This window comes from Sphaerodactylus townsendi, linkage group LG01, assembly GCF_021028975.2.
Source record: "Sphaerodactylus townsendi isolate TG3544 linkage group LG01, MPM_Stown_v2.3, whole genome shotgun sequence".
NCBI lineage: Eukaryota > Metazoa > Chordata > Lepidosauria > Squamata > Sphaerodactylidae > Sphaerodactylus > Sphaerodactylus townsendi.
In genome coordinates this window covers 25,644,952-25,662,899 of record NC_059425.1, presented here as the reverse complement: position 1 = coordinate 25,662,899, position 17,948 = coordinate 25,644,952, and the positions used below count along the sequence as shown (strand labels likewise).

The 17,948-nt window shown below is 47.0% G+C and overlaps 1 protein-coding gene across 2 annotated transcripts in view; it reads left to right on the top strand.

Moving 5' to 3' along the window:
* Positions 1–12,083, top strand: part of LTBP3 (latent transforming growth factor beta binding protein 3) — a 62,387-nt gene extending 50,304 nt beyond the window's left edge. For both annotated transcript variants that reach the window (XM_048514508.1, XM_048514517.1), the window contains exons 19-28: positions 554–682; positions 1,113–1,274; positions 1,397–1,480; positions 2,213–2,341; positions 2,811–2,948; positions 4,778–4,918; positions 6,312–6,473; positions 7,039–7,116; positions 9,084–9,215; positions 11,329–12,083. In XM_048514508.1, coding sequence (XP_048370465.1) covers positions 554–682; positions 1,113–1,274; positions 1,397–1,480; positions 2,213–2,341; positions 2,811–2,948; positions 4,778–4,918; positions 6,312–6,473; positions 7,039–7,116; positions 9,084–9,215; positions 11,329–11,480 — 1,307 coding nt within the window. In that variant the 3' untranslated portion in view covers positions 11,481–12,083. The remainder of the gene's footprint in view (positions 1–553; positions 683–1,112; positions 1,275–1,396; positions 1,481–2,212; positions 2,342–2,810; positions 2,949–4,777; positions 4,919–6,311; positions 6,474–7,038; positions 7,117–9,083; positions 9,216–11,328) is intronic.
* The last annotated feature ends 5,865 nt before the right edge of the window (positions 12,084–17,948 follow it).

Sequence of the window (17,948 nt, the reverse complement as noted above, 5' to 3'; positions counted from 1 at the left end):
CCTGGAAGGAAGCATGTGAAAACTGCACCCCGGGAATGGGAATCCATGTTCCCTGCAAGTGGAAGCTCCGCTCTGGACAGGAGGGAATCCTGCCCACAACAGAGCCCCCTTACCCAGGCATACACACTCAGGGCCTGTTCCCTCTCCAGATTGCCCAGGCAGCTGCTTAACGTGGCCCAGGGCTTAGCTCCCTCCCTGGCAACATCGCCTCCTAGAACTGCATTGCCTCTGGCTGGGTCCAATCTGAACCCATGCTGCTGGCAGTGGCAAGACGGCTCTCCCAGCATAGCCTCTGCCTAATGGTAGCATTTAGACCTGCACCGTTGACTCTCAGAGAAGGTCTCTGCTTCCACCTGCCAGTGGTGTGGAAAGTGGGCCAGGTGTATCTTTCTAGGGTTGCAAAATACCTTGAACTGCCCATGCACATACCATATAATCTGCCCTGCAGACATGCTGAGACTGCCTCCAAGAGATGAGATGTTTTCAAATGTGGAGGAGAGCCTTTGCATATGGTACAGCCCAATATTCTAAAATAAGTCAATGCCTCCTTCAGATATTGATGAATGCACCAAAGACCCTGACCTCTGCCAGCCCCATGGAGCCTGTGAGAACATCGATGGCTCCTTTGTGTGTGTGTGTGATGAGGGATACACCCCCTTGGAAGACCGGCAGAGCTGCGAGGGTGAGTGCGGCTGTACAGAGGGAAAGCTGACACTGCTTCTCATCTTACTTTCCTGGAGACCCAGTGTGTTGTGGTGGTTAAGAGCAGGGACACTCTAATCTAGAGAACCGGGTTTGATTCCTCGCTCCTCCACTTGAGCTGTGGAGGCTTATCTGGTGAACCAGATTAGCTTGTGCACTCCAGCACATGCCAGCTGGGTGACCTTGGGCTAGTCACAGTTCTTTGGAGCTCTCTCAGTCCCACTCACCTCACAGGGTGTTCATTGGGGGTGGGGGGAAGGGAAGGGAAGGGAAAGGAGATTGTAAGCCCCTTTGAGTCTCCTTACAGGAGAGAAAGGGGGAATATGAATCCAACTCTTCTTCTTCCTGCGAGAACATAATTCCTGGGATTTTTGGCATGGGAGAGTGACCCATCTCGTTTCTCTCCCTAGAGCTGCCCCACAATAAGAAAGAGTGCTATCTGAACTTTGACGACACCATCTTCTGTGACAGCGTCCTCGCCACTAACATCACCCGCCAAGAATGCTGTTGTTCGCTGGGGGCTGGATGGGGGGACCACTGTGAAATCTACCCCTGCCCTGTTCTCAATTCTGGTAGGGGGGTCAGATGGAATTGGGGGTTAGGGTTGGGAGAAGGAGGGGAGGAATAGTTGGGGATGAGGGCCTGTAATTCATTAATAACTCTACTGTCTTCATCACCCCTCCCCCCCCTCCAGTGGAGTTCCACATCCTCTGCCCAGATGGCAAAGGCTTCATTCTGGATGACACCCCCCTCAACTATGGCATCCCAGCACACCGTGGTGAGTCTCCTCAGACCTAGTGTCTTCTGACTGTTAGTGCCTTCCTAGCCCCCCCTCCATCTTTTCTGTAAGCATCTCCCACTCTAAAGTAGGTACCCAGGATAGACTTACATTACACTCCACTCTCAGCCCCACCAGACTGGAACTGCACCACAGACGTGGTAAAAATGGGAGTTCTTCTGAGCACATACAAAATGCCTTACCTTCTCCCCTACATTTCTTGGATTTGGGGAAAGACTTCCATGGCAAACCATATGGCTTAACCTTGGAGTCCTTGCGACCATTAAAACTGAAGCTGCAAGCATTTCTAATCCAGGCATAGTGGCCACCCTTGGTTTTTTGTCTCTTAACGTGGAGTATTGGGAGGTGGAGGCTTATTTGGTGAACCAGAGGTGTTTCTGCACTCCTGTATTCGTTGGGCTAGTCACAGTTCTCGCAGAACTCTCTCAGCCCCACCTACCTCACAAGGTGTCTGTTGTGGGAGAGGAATGGAAAGGAGCTTGTAAACCACCTTGAGTCTCCTTACAGGAGAGAAAGGTGGGGTATGAATCCAAAACTCTTCTCTCTCTTCTTCTCTTCTAATTGGTAACCAATAATTGCTTTGTCCTTTCTTCAAAGCTCAGTCTTTGTGTTAATTGTGAAGAACTGCTTCAAGAAAGGATTCATTGATCAGTGTACTGCTGAGCGGGGAGGGGTGTGGAGTGGACTGATCTCCTCCTTCCTTTGTTGCAGACATCGACGAGTGTGCCCTGTTTGGGCAGGAAATCTGCAAGGAAGGGAAGTGTGTCAACACGCAGCCTGGTTATGAATGCTACTGCAAACAAGGCTTCTACTATGACGGCAACCTCTTGGAGTGTGTTGGTAGGAAGGGGGGAAAGGCAGCGTGCACATATGGGCAGGGCAGGGCAGCTCCCAGGGCAAGTTACTGCAGGCAGAGATCTTTCGTTCCTATGTGGGAAGACCCTTGCATGTGCCAGGGGCGTACCGCCCAGGGGGACATATGGGGTCAAATGTCCCCGGGCAGCTGCCATTTAGTCACGTGGCTGCTGCCATTTAGCCCCCATGCCCCTCCCCCCCCCCCCCGGGTCCATACACTGACTTCAAGACCTGGTGCAAAAAACGTTGTTTGGTCATGGTGGGGGAGGGCGGCCATTCATACAGGGGCGCGGGGGGTGGGATGGGCAGGGGCAGAAAACTCAGATTTTGCACTGGGCTACATTTCCCCTAGATACGCCGCTGGCGTGGGCCCTCCTTGTGGTTGAGGAGGCTCCTGATTGTGTATGCACATGAAAGTCACAGGATTTGAATTGCACGCTAATCTCTTTCTCAGATGTGGACGAGTGTTTGGATGAGTCCAACTGCATGAATGGGCGCTGTGAGAATACCCGAGGGGGCTTCCGCTGTCTCTGCCCCGTTTCTACCATCTACGATGCCACCCAGAAGAAGTGCATTAGCACCAGTGAAATTGGTGAGTGGGCTGCCCCCTGGGAAAGCAATTCTGGGCCAGCGCCCACTTCCTCCTTAAGCCCTGGGCCAAAAAACAAGCTGTGGTTCTTAGCCATTTTGTTTACCCAAACAAGGCCCAGGTAGCTGGGGACTTTCAGAGGTCTTCCGGTGTCGTGGCCACATTGCCATAAACCAGCTATTGCTACTTAGGTACACAGAATATTTAGCAGGGCCTCAAATCCTAAACTGAGGGACAGATCTCATTACCAAATGGGGAAGGGAGAATAGAAGAGGGAAATAATCCTGTGAGCTCTCAGACAGCATGGTCTCAGTGATGAAAAGCAAGCCAGGTTCAGCATAGTCTGCCATGAAACAATGTCTTTGCAAAATAAGTAATAAACTATTTTTTTTATTTTCCTGCAATCCATTCCAATGTTGGGACTTGTTATCCTCGGGAGCATGACAGCTCCCATGACACACATGACAGTGTGATGCAGTGGTCAAAATGTTGAACCAGGATCTGGGAGACCCAGGTTCAAAATGCTACTCTGACATCAAAGCTTCCTGGGTGACTTTGGCCAGTCACACCCTTTCAGCCTAATCTATCTCACAGGGCTGTTGTGAAGATAAAATTGAGTAGAGGCAGTGGCGTACTGCCCATAGAGACATGGGGTAACCATGTCCCTGGGTGCTTGCCTTTTGCTCAAGTGGTGGTGGGGGGCGCCAGGTGCCGGCTGGGTCCCTGCGCCTGGCCTCTCCCATGACACGGTGACCCAGTGACATCTGGTGGCTCCCCCCATGCTGAGGCATCCAAGGCCAGGCCCAGCCACGCAGCTAGGAGACACACACACACACCCCGCAAAGGGGGTGCTCTGAGTTCCTGCCCTCCTCAGTCTCCAGGCTAACGGGGAGGGCAGGAGCCAGCCTGTCACCACAGCGCCCACCAGAGCCACCACCCTAAGTGGGGCACCGGGAGGGGGGGCTTGATTAGGTGTTGCCCCCAGGCACCGTTTCCTACCGATACACCTCTGAGTAGAGAAGATCTATGTCAGCTGCTTTGATTCCCCATTGGGGAGGAAGATGGAGTGTTAATATGGTGTAGTGGTTAAGAGCAGATGGACTCTGATCTGGAGAACCGGGATTGATTCCCCACCCCTCCACATGAGCAGCGAAGTCTTATCTGGTGAACTGGGTTTGTTTCCCCGCTCCTCCACACAAAGCCTGCTAGGTGACCATGGGCCACAGTTCTCTCAGAACTCTCTCAACCCCACCTACCTCACAAGGTGTCTGTGGTGGGGAGAGGAAGGGAAGGCGTTTGTAAGCCCCTTTGAGTCTCCTTACAGGAGAGAAAGGGGGTATTAAAGTAGTGTAATACATACCATAAACAATGCAAAAACTGGGTGACAAGAATTAGAAGAGAATGACAAAAAGCAATGTGAAAACTGATTGTACAAAATAAAGCACTGCACTGATTGTTTGGCAAAATATAGATTTATTTACTTATCAGTCTTTTCACCAATCACCCAACAAATCATTCTTTAACACATATATTCGCACCAAAGCTTAAATTGTCACACATACTATTGTCTGGTTTTCCAGACACCTTCTGTATTGAACAGTTTTGTACGGAACGCTACCCGTCTACTGTCCTCATTGAAACTGAGAAATGCTATGAAATGAACTGTGACTGGAATGGTCTTTAAATTGCCTTGATACATCAGCTTCTACACATCAGCTTCAAAGTTACGCCATCAAGACAGGGAGATCCCTTCTAATTGGGGACGGTGTGTATATGTCTGCCTTGTGAAGGGGGCATAAGTGAAAGGCCTGCTCTCTTGTTCATGCTTATAGATGTGGATGAATGCCAAGATCCTGGGGTTTGCAAACTGGGCCGCTGCACCAACACGGTGGGGTCTTTCTCCTGTGACTGCTACCCTCCCTGGACTTTGGACCCCAGTGGCAAGGAATGTCAGCTTCCTGAAACACAGGCAGGTAAGCTCTAGAACTCTGCAAGGTTTGGCCTGGTGGACTCTGGGCATAAGTGCTGAGGGAGGCTGGTATAACTGACTGAGAGCTGGTATAACATAATAGCTAAGCATGGTGTAGTGGTTAAGAGCAGATGGATTCTAATCTGGAGAACCGGGTTTGATTCCCCACTCCTCCACCTGAGTGGTGGAGACTTATCTGGTGAACCAGATGTGTTTCCACACTCCTACACTCCTGCTGGGTAACCTTGGGCTAGTCACAGTTCTCTCTGAACTCTCTCAGCCTCACCTATCTCTCAAGGTGTCTGTTGTGGGAAGAGGAAGGGAAAGAAGTTTGTAAGCCACCTTGAGTCTCCTTACAGGGGAGAAAGGCTGGTATAAAATCCAAACTCCTCCTCCTCCTCCTCCTCCTCCTCCTCCTTCGTCTTCTTCTTCTTCTTCTTCTTCTTCTTCTTCTTCTTCTTCTTCTTCTTCTTCTTCTTCTTCTTCTTCTTCTTCTTCTTCTTCTTCTTCTTCTTCTTCTTCTTCTTCTTCTTCTTCTTCTTCTTCTTCTTCTTCTTCTACTTCTTCTTCTTCTTCTTCTTCTTCTTCTTCTTCTTGCCATTCTAGGCATTCACATTTTTAAAGAGACGGGTCCAGGTTCCTTGAAGTCATGTAACAGCTGCAAGGAATGGTAGTTACAAAAATAAAGCAGAGCCCTTTCGGCCTCAGAACAGAGGCAGCGCTACCGGGGGCGGGGGGAGGGCATTGCATTGGGCGCACACTTGGGGTGTGAAAAATCCCCCCTGTGGCACCCTTCCCCCGCCCCCCACTCTTACTTTAGTTCAGCCTGAAAATTGGAAAATGGCCTATTCAGTTGAGGCTGAAAACAGCCTGGTGGGAACTACACTTCCCAGGACACCTTTGTATGCCCCAAGGTCTCCTGGGAAGTGTAGTTCCCACCGGGCCGTTTTCAGCCTCAAGTGAACAGGCCACTTTTTCCAGCCATCATTTTAAGGCTGAACTAAGGTTAGTGTGGGGTGGGGGTGGGGCGCTGCGGGGAGGGGGTGGAAAACGCAGAGTGCGCACTGGGCACAGCGTGGCCCAGCTACGCTTCTGCCTCAGAATGCCACTATTCTGGGGAACCCAGACTCAACTCTTAAATGAGCAACTGTGTAGTTTGGCCCTGAGAGATTAAGATTCAAATTAGAAAGGCCCTGGCTCTAGCTTACTTCTGCCATGAATCTGCAGAATGACTTCAGGCATGCTGTGAAGTCCATCCCTTTGCAATATGGGGATCATATTTATATCCTGACTAACAGAGTTGTGGTAGGGATATATGTGAAAGACTTTTGAATGCAGTCACTAAGTACTATTATGCTGGTTGCTTTCTTTGTTTTCCACCTGCCCCTACCCTACAGACAGGGTGACGGACCGTCGTGACGTCTGCTGGCAGCTTCGTGGTGAGGACGGGATGTGCTCATCTCCGTTCAACGGTCACCAACTCAGCTATGAGGAATGCTGCTGCCAATATGGAAAAGGCTGGGGGGACCAGTGCCACCCCTGCCCCCCACGTGGCCCAGGTATCCATGGATGCTGTATAAGTGGGATGGAGGAGGCGTAAAGTATGGTTGACTAGATGGCAAAGAGGGAGTGCTGCTTAATGTGTGCTCAGTGCCTCTGCCCACACACTTCTGCCCTCTACCCACACAACCGGGTTTCCAAGGGAGAACTTTGAAAAGAAAGTGTCATGATTCATATTACAAATATTGGACAACACTGAGATGCTGAATCCGTTTCCAAGGCCAGGCTGACTGAGGGCTCTGTTTCCAAGGAATCTGTTTCTAAGGCCTGAGCCAGCCGTGACACCTGGAACCACTCCTTTGAGTGCTTCTGAGCATGTGTAGAGTGAAGAGGTGAATATAAGGTCAGGCTGACAGAAGGCTCTGCCCTGGAAAGTATAATGTGATTGATGAAACATTGGCACAGAGCCTTTTCTCTCTCCACTGAGGAGAAACCTCTCAAGCATGTAGGATCAGGGAGAGAGGCTTCAAAGCACAACTGAACCTTTGGACCAAATCTGCAAAGAGAGGAAACACCAGGATCTGAGAGGGTGAAAAGACCTGTGGCTCTTATGTCTTGTCCTAGGCCTGAACTGCCAGTCTACTCCGAGTGAGAGCAACTCTTTCTGGGACTTCAGTGCTTTGACCAGCAAGGTGCATAAAGGTGAGAGTGGGGTGGGGGTGGGCAGTTGAAGTCTGTCTAAATGGGTAACCTCCTATGATTGCAGGGGCTGAGATTATAATCCCATTGGGTGGAAATGGTCCGTTCATTCGTAAAGGGGGCGTTTTCATTGGAATTTAAAGACTGATTACCCGCTGCAGGCTGCTCCCTGCTCCTGCCCTCCTCTGGCACAAAAAGTTGCCCCAGAAGTCCTTTTGCTTGCCCTGTGGAAAGCAAGAAGAACACACGGGGCAAGAGTCAGCGCATCAGGGACAAGAAATCTTGCGCTGACGCACCTCTTTCAGCATGCCACAAAGAGGAAGCTTGTCGGGACAAGCTTTCTTGCCCCGATGCGCTTCCAGCCCCGATTCCAGCCCCGATGCCTGCTTCCAGCCCCGATTACCAGTGGGTAATCAGCCACAGACTCTATCCCTAAATCTCCACAAGTTTCCCAACCTGTATCTAGCAACCCCACCCCCTTCCCCATCCCCTTCCAGTGGCCAGCAGGGATGGAGTTAGGTACATAGGTGTCAAACTCGCGCCCCTCCAGATGTTATGGACTACAGTTCCCATCATCCCCTGCCAGCATAATGCTGGCAGGGGGTGATGGGAACTGTAGTCCATAACATCTGGAGGGCCGCAAGTTTGACACCTGTGAGTTAGGATATGAAGGTGGTTGGTAACAAAATCCAGCTTTCCTCTGCCACCTCCTGCTCTTCGTAGCCTGTGAATCTGGAAGCGAACAAATTACTCTTTAGGTTGCTTGGATAGATTTATGGAGGAGAAGTCAATCTATGGCTACCAATCTTGATCCTCTTTGATCTGAGATTGCAAAGTGCCTTAACAGACCAGGTGCTCAGGAGCAACAGCCGCAGAAGGCCATTGCTTTCACCTCCTGCATGTGAGCTCCCAAAGGCACCTGGTGGGCCACTGCGAGTAGCAGAGAGCTGGACTAGATGGACTCTGGTCTGATCCAGCTGGCTTGTTCTTATGTTCTTCTGTTCTTATGCTTCTGCGCAGAGTTATTGCTCTGTCCCCAGCCCCCAATTTAATTTTGGCTGCTGCCTGATGTCGGTCATGCTTTCGTGTTTTCCACCATGACTTTTCCTGAACCGCCTTTGGTGGGTCATTGCTGAAAGAGCTTGGGGGAAGCATAGAAGGAAAAGTGGGGATTTCTGCACTTCCCTATCTTTACTCAACACCTTTTCTCCTTCTGCCTGCTACTCTGTCCGTCACTAACAGGCTTTTTGCTGTTTTTAAAAAATAGCATTGGGTAAAAAAAAGATAGCCATATCTTGACTAGCAGTAATTTACCAAAAAATGACACAAAACGCTCAGTGGTGGGAGGGGGTGGCGGACAGTACAGGGAGCATGGAGTAAATCTCTGTTCAGAGGCTCTGTTGCCACTGCAGATGCAGAGGAAAATGGGGAGGGGGGGGTGTTGAATGCAGCAGTGTCTAATGTGCAAAGGAACTGAGAAGAAGTCCCAGCAGGGGGCAGGCAAGAGGACAGCTAGAGAGAGTTGTAAGGTTAGTGACTCCTCCATCCTTCTGTGTCACCTCTAATATCCTGTGTCTAATATCCTGCTTCTTCTCTGAGGTTAGTATGGGAGGCTCTTCCTAGATAGCATGTTGCTATCTTTTCCCCTCTTTCCTAACCCAGATGTAGTTCCCCAGTAAACATTTACTTTTTATCCTTTTATCAGTGTGTTTTTCAGCTTCTCTGTGCAGCAAAACCCAACAGGGTGGACCTCTGTATGGTAGTAACCTGGCTCCTCCTGCTCTGCCATTTCCTATCATTCAGAGCAGGGGCAGCAAATCAATACCAAGGAAGCTGTAATAAGAAGGTTGCCCAGCTTTCTCTCTTGCCTGCCCCCACTTTGAGGATTTCTTCCACTTGAGATGTGAGCATTTTAAAGGTGGCTGCTAGCAGTCCAGACACTGAATTGTTTCTATCCTGTCTTCTCATAGATGCCGACAGCTCAGAGGAGGACTCTGATGAATGCCGCTGTATTAACGGCCGCTGTGTCCGCACCCAGCAGGGCTTGGTCTGTGAGTGCCTGTTGGGATTCCAGCTGGACAGCACTCACACCCGCTGCCAGGGTAAGGGTTGCGGGGGGTGCTTAACTGGGAATCTGAGTAGACCACAAACTGAACATGAGTCAGCAGTGTGATACAGCAGCCAAGAAAGCCAATGCAATTCTGGGCTACATCAATAGGAGTATAGCGTCTAGATCAAGGGACATAATAGTATATCTCTATTCTACATTGGTCAGACCTCACTTGGAATATTGTGTCCAGTTCTGGGCACCACAGTTCAAGAAGGATATTGGCAAGGAACAGGTCCAGAGGAGGGTGACCAAAATGGTAAAGGGTCCAGACTTCATGCCCTATGATGAGTAGCTTAGGGAGCGAAGTATGTTTGGTTTGGAGAAGAGAAGAGAAGAGAAGAGAAGAGAAGAGAAGAGAAGGTTAAAGGGTGACATAATAGCCATGTTTAAATATTTGAAGGGACTGCATGTTGAAGAAGGAGCAAGCTTGTCTTCTGCTGCTCTAGAGACTAGGCAAGGAGCAATGGATTCAAACTCGACCTAAACATTAGGAAGAACTTTCTGACAGTAAGGGCTGTTTGACAGTGGAATACACTTCTTCAGAGTGTAGTGGAGTCTCCTTCTTTGGAAGTTTTTAAACAGAGGCTAGATAGCCATCTCTCAGGGGTGCTTTGATTATGTATTCCTGCAGGGCAGGGGGTTGGACTTGATGGCCCTTGTAGTCTTTTCAACTCAATGATTCTATGGTTCCAACTCTCCCAGCATGCAGTGAGACAGCTCTCTTGGTCAGACCAAGCTTTGATCAGATTTTGATTGTCTCCAGTGCTTTTACCCACAAATGTGCTGTAGTATATAGGGAGGATGGGAGGGAAGAAGACGTGGTATAATCCAATCTTGTCAGACCTCAGACACTAAGAATGGTCAGTACTTAGAAGGGAGACCACCAATGAAGACTCTGCAAAGGAAGGCAATAGCAAACCACCTCTGCTTCTCACTTACCTTGAAAGCCCCTTGTTGGGGTTGCCATAAGTTGTCTGTGACTCGATGGCACTTTATACATGCACATACAAGGAGAACAGGTCTGTAATGATGGCAGCGTTTGCCACAGTGAGAAATGTTGGAAGCTTCCCTTCCCTTCCCCCCTCTTTCTCTTTTCCTGACGTTTTATCATTCTCCTTAGTGCAGAAGAATGCTTAAAAACATTTCCAGTTTGTTCCCTTCCTTCTCTCTCACTCCATCTGCTTGAACATTGAAAACTGCCTCCAAAGTTTCCAAGATCCTTATTGTATTTATTTATTTACATCTCACCTTTCAAGGGCCACCAAGCCAACTGATAATGTAAAATATACATGATAAAAATCACATTTTTAAAACCATGAAAATAATACTCCCCCTCCCAAAAAACACACATTGTTAAATTCAAAACTGATTTAAAATATGTACAAATAAAAATAGCCATTAAAACATTGGTCAGGAAGGATGGATCATTTGAAGGAACGCCAAAGAAAACAAAAAAGAAAGTCTTCACCTGCTAGGGGAAGATAGCAAGAGAAGAGGGCAGACAGATCTCAAAACACTAAATAAATCAGTTAAGAAAATGCATGCGGGCATGTGTCATTTGCTTACTCTTTATTAGTGCCAACCTCCAGTTGGCATCTGGAGAAAACAGCAGCTTTGGAGGGTGAACTCTATGGCATTATACCAGAGGCGTAGCTCCAAGGGGGTGGCGGGTTGGCGAGGGCGTTGTGAGGGTGTTTCGGGGCGGGGGTGGAGAGCACACTAGTGCACCAGGTGCTTTCCCCCCTTGCTACGCCTCTGCATTATACCCTACTAAAGTCCTTCCTCTCTCCAAACCCTGCCCTCCCCAAGCTCCACCCTCAAAATCTTTAGGTATTTCCCAACCCAGAGCTGGCAACCCTATACACTTTTCCACTGAATGATAAAAGTAGAATTGTATATTAATCTGTCACATGTTGGACTTTCTTTGTTCTAGAATGCTCTACTTGGGTGCTAGTGCCTTGGGGACAGAACTAGGTAAGCAATAGGACCCAAGTGGAGCACTCTAGAACAAACAACGTGGCAGATTAATATACAACTCTACTTTTATCTTTTGGTGGAAAAGAGTACGGAACTCCTGATTTTCCTTTTTTCCCCTCTGCTTTCAGACATTGATGAGTGCCGGGAGCTGAACCAGCGAGGTCTTCTGTGCAAGACAGAACGGTGTGTGAACACCAGTGGCTCCTATCGCTGTACCTGCAAGTCTGGCTACGTGCGCTCCAGATCTCTTGGAATCTGTATCCCCCAGCGTCAGCAGTAATCCGGGGCACCAGCCTCAGACAACTTCCTTGCACTAGGCTAGCCATGGTGGCTTCCTCTGACTGACTACAGCTGGACACAGAACACTGGCCTAGTTTAACCTTTTGGTCTGATCCAGCAAGGCAATTCTGAAGTTCTTAAGGACTAATCTTTTTTGTACCAGCTATAATGAAGGGGCATTTTGATGATGTTGTTATAGACTCCCCCACCTTTCCCCATTTCAACACCCTTACCTGCTGGATATTTATCATTAGGGTTAAAAACTGCATTTGGTTTGCACTTGTTTTTGTAGGATCCAGAAATAAAGCTCCTTTTTGTACATAAGAGATGTGGGAAAAGAACACCCAGATTGAACCAGTTCAGTCAAAAGGGGGGGGGGGTGGGCGGTGGGGAAACATCCCAATAAAATATTTGAAGTCTTCTGAGGAGAGAGGGTGGTTGGCTTGCCAATCAGTGGGATATCCTTGAAGGATCTCCCTGTTGTGGGGTGGACAGGTATTCTTGTGAAGGGCATTTTTCATTTAAAATGTTTATATGCTGCTGATTGGAGTAACCCCAGGTATGCTCTCATGGGATAAATTTGAGATAAATTTCAATAATATTGCTTTCGTCCCTCTCGGAGTTTTTTTTCCTGGACAGTTGGGGTAAATATCCCAAATTTTGAAGAAAATCCAAAATTGCCACCCAGAGTTGTTTTCACAGCAGTCAACTCATCCCTTGCTGTGAAATGGGGTGAAAATCTACTGATGAACGTTCAGATACTGAGTGGAGAGAGACAGGGGAAGGTGATCATTTCAGCCCACCCCAGAGGCGGAGCTACCAGAGGACTGGGGTGCGTGTGTGCATGTTGCACCGGGTGCATGCCTGTGGGGTGTGTGGAAAATCACACACACACACCCCGCTCTCCACTCCCCTGCCCACCCGCAGCCCCCCCCCTCGCCCCCACACTTACTTTTTTGAAACAATGCAGGCTGGAGAAGCGGCCTGTTCCCTTCAAGATGAAAACAGCCTGGTGGGAACCACACTTCCCAGGAGACCTTGTGAGCCCCAAGGTCTCATGGGAATTATAGTTCCCACCAGGCCGTTTTCAGCTTGAAGGGAACAGGCCGCTTTCCTAGGCTGAACTAAAGTAAGTAAGTGTGGGAGGGGGGGCAGTGGCACTCTGGCCCAGCTATGCCTCTGGCCCATCCCTACGTGTAGATTCACTGTGAATGTGGAAACTTTGTACCTGGTGAATGTTCTGGGCACATCAGATGCTGTGGCATTAGTGAAGCCAAGCAAGGATGCATCTGTTCAGGATTCCAAATAGGAAACCACAGGGAAGTCCCATCTAACAGCAGGGTAGACGTAGTATTTTAAAGTAATAAATAGGGAAATAAACTTCTTGGTTAGACTACACTAATGTCTTTCCACAAGGTAGATTTGCTCTTGTTTTGAGCATTCATAAGATGTTGTTCCCTAATAATTCACTATTGAAGGTTTTTTCCTCCTTTGCTCGGATCTTTCCCAAACCTGACTTGATAGGATCTTTCAGGAAAGATCCCAGTCAGACTGTGTCAGTGTGCCATTTTGACAGGAAGGTGCATGTTTTCACATCAGCACCATTTTCTTTACTTCAAACCCTAGAGGTAACTGTTCTCGAGCCCCCCGCCCCCCCCAGCAATATACTTATCCATAGAGGGATTTTTGAAAAAATCAGTAATTAACATATCACTCTAGACTTAGGGTTCAGTAATATGTCAATTACCAAGTAGTTAGCAAATGTAATTGACATATTGCGATAGAGTAATAATATAATGGTATCAATTTTTCAAAATCAATGTTTTAAAATTTAAATCATGCAAAAGTTTTAGGGTGGCATAAGTAGGGGTGACTGAAAACAAAGGGCATTTTGTGGATGTTCCATTTTGCAGATGATCCGTTGCCACCACCGATGCCTCTATATTCTCAGTGCCAGTGAGAATACTTAGAATTATTATCACCCTGTGGAAGCAATAGAATGTCAGTATCATATATATGCGCTTCTGGCTGAGGATTGTAACCCCCTAGTTTAGACTTTGGCTGCTTTCCACAGCAATGGTACAAAGACTGAAGAGGGGACTGGTCAGGTTGACTTGCAAATGTCTTTCTATGCAGACGTTTTTAATCATGCAACTTAGATGAATTTGTATATAACATTTCCCTCAATGCTTACTTGGTCCCGTTCTTAACTTTAATGACTGCCTTTGTACATTATAGCTATTGTTTGTTACAGTTTTATTTATAATGTTTATTGCTTGCCCTTGCTCTACTTTTTTTTCTTTGACGAGGGTGTGATTGCTTTAATCCTCACAACTGTCCCAGATTGACACCAAAGACCACGCACTGAGCTTCATGACTGAGCAGCAATTTAAACAAGAGATGTGCAACTATTCCCCCTTTTTATTTTAATTTTTTTTATTTGTCCACATTTTTCAATTCCCTTTGTAGAGTCGGTTGTGTCACGTACATATACTGTACAGTTTTTATAAGCCGTTTATACATACTACAATAGATTTTGTTTATAAATTTAATATACATATAATTCTGGTTTACTAACACACAAAATAACATTGAAAAATGCGTGCTTTTATGGGAGAGGGGTGATTGGCATGAAGGAGAAATGAAATTTAAATGGTCAAAAACAGCAAATATGCTTGAACCTGTATTTCTCCCAGAAGGTGAGACATTACTTCAGGCTGCAGATGTATAATAAGAGTATTAAGGGCAGCTCTGCTGGAGAGAGACAGATCTGAACCGGGAGACATTTTCCAGGCCAAAAGGTCCATTGAAATGAGCAGCACCCGTTGTCCATTTCAATTAGGCCTTGCTGAAGAGAACTTCTGGCTACATTGAGGCCCATGTAAATTTTTTAAAATGTATTTGGACAATTATACCCTGCTTTACTGCCCAATGGGAACCCAAAATTGCTTACATTAGCGTTCTCTCCTCCTCCATTTTATCCTTATCGCAATAACCATGTAGGGTAGATTTGACCACGAATCCAAGGTCACCAAATAGCACACATCCTCCCACATCCAAGTTCATTACACCAAAACAGCTGTTGGGTTGCTGGAAAGAAAGAGGCCTGAGACACCAAAATGTCTGAGGCTGGCTTTCAGTCCCACACACCTGCTGCATCACATTCCCTGTATATGTCCTGAGATTTGGAAAGAGGAGGTTTCTCCCACATAATAGGTGAAATCCTAATTAATGACCAGAATAATTGAGTGATATGTCTCCTACTCCCAGACACCCGCAAAATCTTAATTTGGCTTAATTTCATTTATAGCCCACCTTTCTCACTCTCAAAGTTCCCTTCTTCCTTGTATCTGATAAAGGGAGCTTGGACTGTTGAAAGCTTCTATCCTAGAAATATTGTTGGTCTTTAATGTACAACTGGACTCAAATCTTGCTCTCTTACTGCAGGCCAACATGGCTAGCCATGCAAAAACTACATATTTGGGGAGGATCGTGGGTAGCTGTGGTTACCATTCCATAAAGAAATGCCTTACACTATAGAAATCACACCAGTGTTTCAGAAGTTGGGACTGCACTCTGTTTTTGAACTGAAGCCTGACTGCAAATTCATAACTAGCAAACAAAGAGGAGAGGGGGAACGGGTCATCAAACTCCAAGCAAAGAATTATTCAGTGTGGACAGATGCAAATAGCTCTGGCCAGAGTGAAATAAATGTTTAAAATCATTTATCACATCTGCAAAATAATAATACCTAAAAATCAAAGACCGCAAAAGCAATAGGACTGGACTGTCTTTCTTCCTCTTTGGGTCGTGGAGATCAGGATTGACCCCAGAGCAAAAGGGTGATAGCTTTTCCCAGCCCTAGCTAGTGCGAGCAAAGTGGGAGATGCTACAACTAGGTAGAGCTGTTTAACAGCCACAGAGTGCTAGATGTACAAATCCTGCTAGTAGGATATGCTCTTTCAGATTAGTTGGTGTCAAGGGTTATTACCCAGAGAGAAGCTGGTACCTCCTAGGAATAAGGGCAGTGGCATCAGATGAAGACCTGGGAGGCTTAATAGAATATTATTTACCAGAGTATAGTATTTACCAGAGTGTTGTGGAACACTTCAAATGCCTTTTTCACACATACAGCCTCCATTAAAGAGACAAAACATTTTTCTCCAGGCCTGTTGGCATCCCTAGAGAGCTAACCGCTACCTGTTCAAATGGAAAAGAGAGGAAGAACTAAAGGTTCCTGGCTTCCCTTCCCCCTCCCTCCTCTCCCTTGCATGCCACCCCTCCCTCCCTTCCCTCCCTTCTCCCTCCGCTAGGGTGGGTGGGCCATGTCCAGACGCTGGACACCCTCCCTCCCCTCCCCTTGCATGCCACCCCTCACTCCCTTCTCTTCCCTTGCATGCCACCCTTCCCCCTCCTCCCTTTCTTCTCCCTCTGCTAGGGGAGAGAAAGGGAATGAGCTTGTAAGCCACTTTGAGACTCCTTATCATTGAAAAAAAGTGGGGCATAAATCTACTCTCTTCTCCCTCATCTTTGTTATCCTCTTCATCCTCCTCTTCACAGGGCTGCCATTTTTTCCTCCAGTGCTGGGACTTCTCCATCTCCTGTTTCTCACTGCTGTTCCCACATTCCTCACTTAGTAACCTCCATAGCTACAGTAAAACTGTTTGTGGAGTTACTTTGAAGGTGGGTCAGTAAGAATAGCTGGTTCAGAACCCAGCAAGAACATCAACTACTGTTGCCACGATGAGAAGAGCTCTTGCTCAGTGTATGATTTTGGCACATCAGCTTCACAAAAGGAGCATAGCTATTGCAGACCTCGTGATGCCTGTAGTCCCTATTTATGCATGTATTTTGTAGCTTTGGGATGCGTGAAGATGTATCTTCAAATCTGACCTTCCAATCACATGTAGAGAAAATCTGCACGTTGCTCTCTTCAGACAGAATGGTGACCATGTTGGGAGAGGATTGTCCACAATCTCTCCCTTTGTGCATAATCTGATTGCCAAAATCGTAATGGTTGAACAGGCCTCATGTAACGCCAATTCTGCTACAGCCGTACCAGTGCCAGCTTTGTTCCCAGGAATTGTACAAAGTACTGTTCTTTCACCCTTAAAGCAGTAAGCAGCCCGATACCAAAAGGACTCCTTCCGCTGAGCGCCTTTTTAAAATTTGGATCACACAAATAAATGAAGAAATCCTGCTTTAAAAAAGGTTCTGGTATTACCCCTTGGTTCTTTCAGATATTTTTTTAAGTGGATCAATATGGCTACTTGCAATAAATGCAGAGTGAAGATTCTCGCGCTTGTGGCTACTCGTCCTGAGCATTAAGATCATACCTCTTACTCCCAGCTCTAGGCACAGGATTATGGATAACCACTATCATATACTGCTCATCAGTTATTCCCCCCTTCAGATTGCAGGCTGGCACGGAGACAAATTTCCTGACCCTTTAATAGAGGCTTAATGGAATGTTATTACCAAGTGATGTTACTCACCGCAGTGCCATTGAAAACTCCAGCTGCCCATTTCTACACATTAAGGCTCTAATCAATGGAGAGAACATTTTTCTCAAGGCATGCTGGCAACCCTACAACCTCCATTACCTTCAAAGGTAATTGACCTTCACAGAAGACAAAGCCACGAAATTAACTCTTTGGATTAAGCCCATTGAGAAATCTCCCCACCCCAGTTCTCTTTCAGTCAAAGGAAGGGAAGTATTTACTTCCCATGTCTGTTTTGAGAAAATGCACAACATAACACATGAGTCAGACAGCACCTTAAGACCAACAGGATTTTCAAGTACAAGTTTCCGTGAGTCAAAACTCCCTTTGTCAGCGCCTGATGAAGGGAGTGTTGCCTCTTAAAATCTTGTTGGTGTTTAAGATGCTGCTAGACATGAGTCTTGCTCTTCTACTGCAGACTAATAGGGCTGCTAACTTGAAACTCACAGGGTAAAACATGTAAATAGTGGAACCTACTGATTTATTTTATTAAAATTATACCCCACACATTCCCAATCAGAGTTGGGCTCTGGGCAGTGTGCAAGGATTAAAATCTAATAATGCAATAACATTCAATAAATAATATGATTAAAACCTAATGATATCTAAAAATACTACCTCTTGATAGCAAATAGCAAAATCCTATGTAGCCTGTACTATGTATCTTTCTACTTCAACAGTCCATCCACTCTATCCGAGGTTGGGGAAAGAGAAAAGGGATGGTGGGTTGGTAGTTGGGAGGCCAGCAAGATAGAATGTGGGTGGTCTCAGTCAAAAGCCCCGTGAAGCATCTCTGTCTTGCAGACCCTGCAGAATTGCTTAAGGTCCCACAGGACCCCAGTGTTAGCAGACAGCGAGTTCCACCAGCCCAGAACCAAGGTTGAAAAAGCCTGGCTCTGGTTGAGGCTGAGGGTTGCTACCCACAATTCCAGAATTAGCAACACAGAATGAGACCATACTAAAATGTA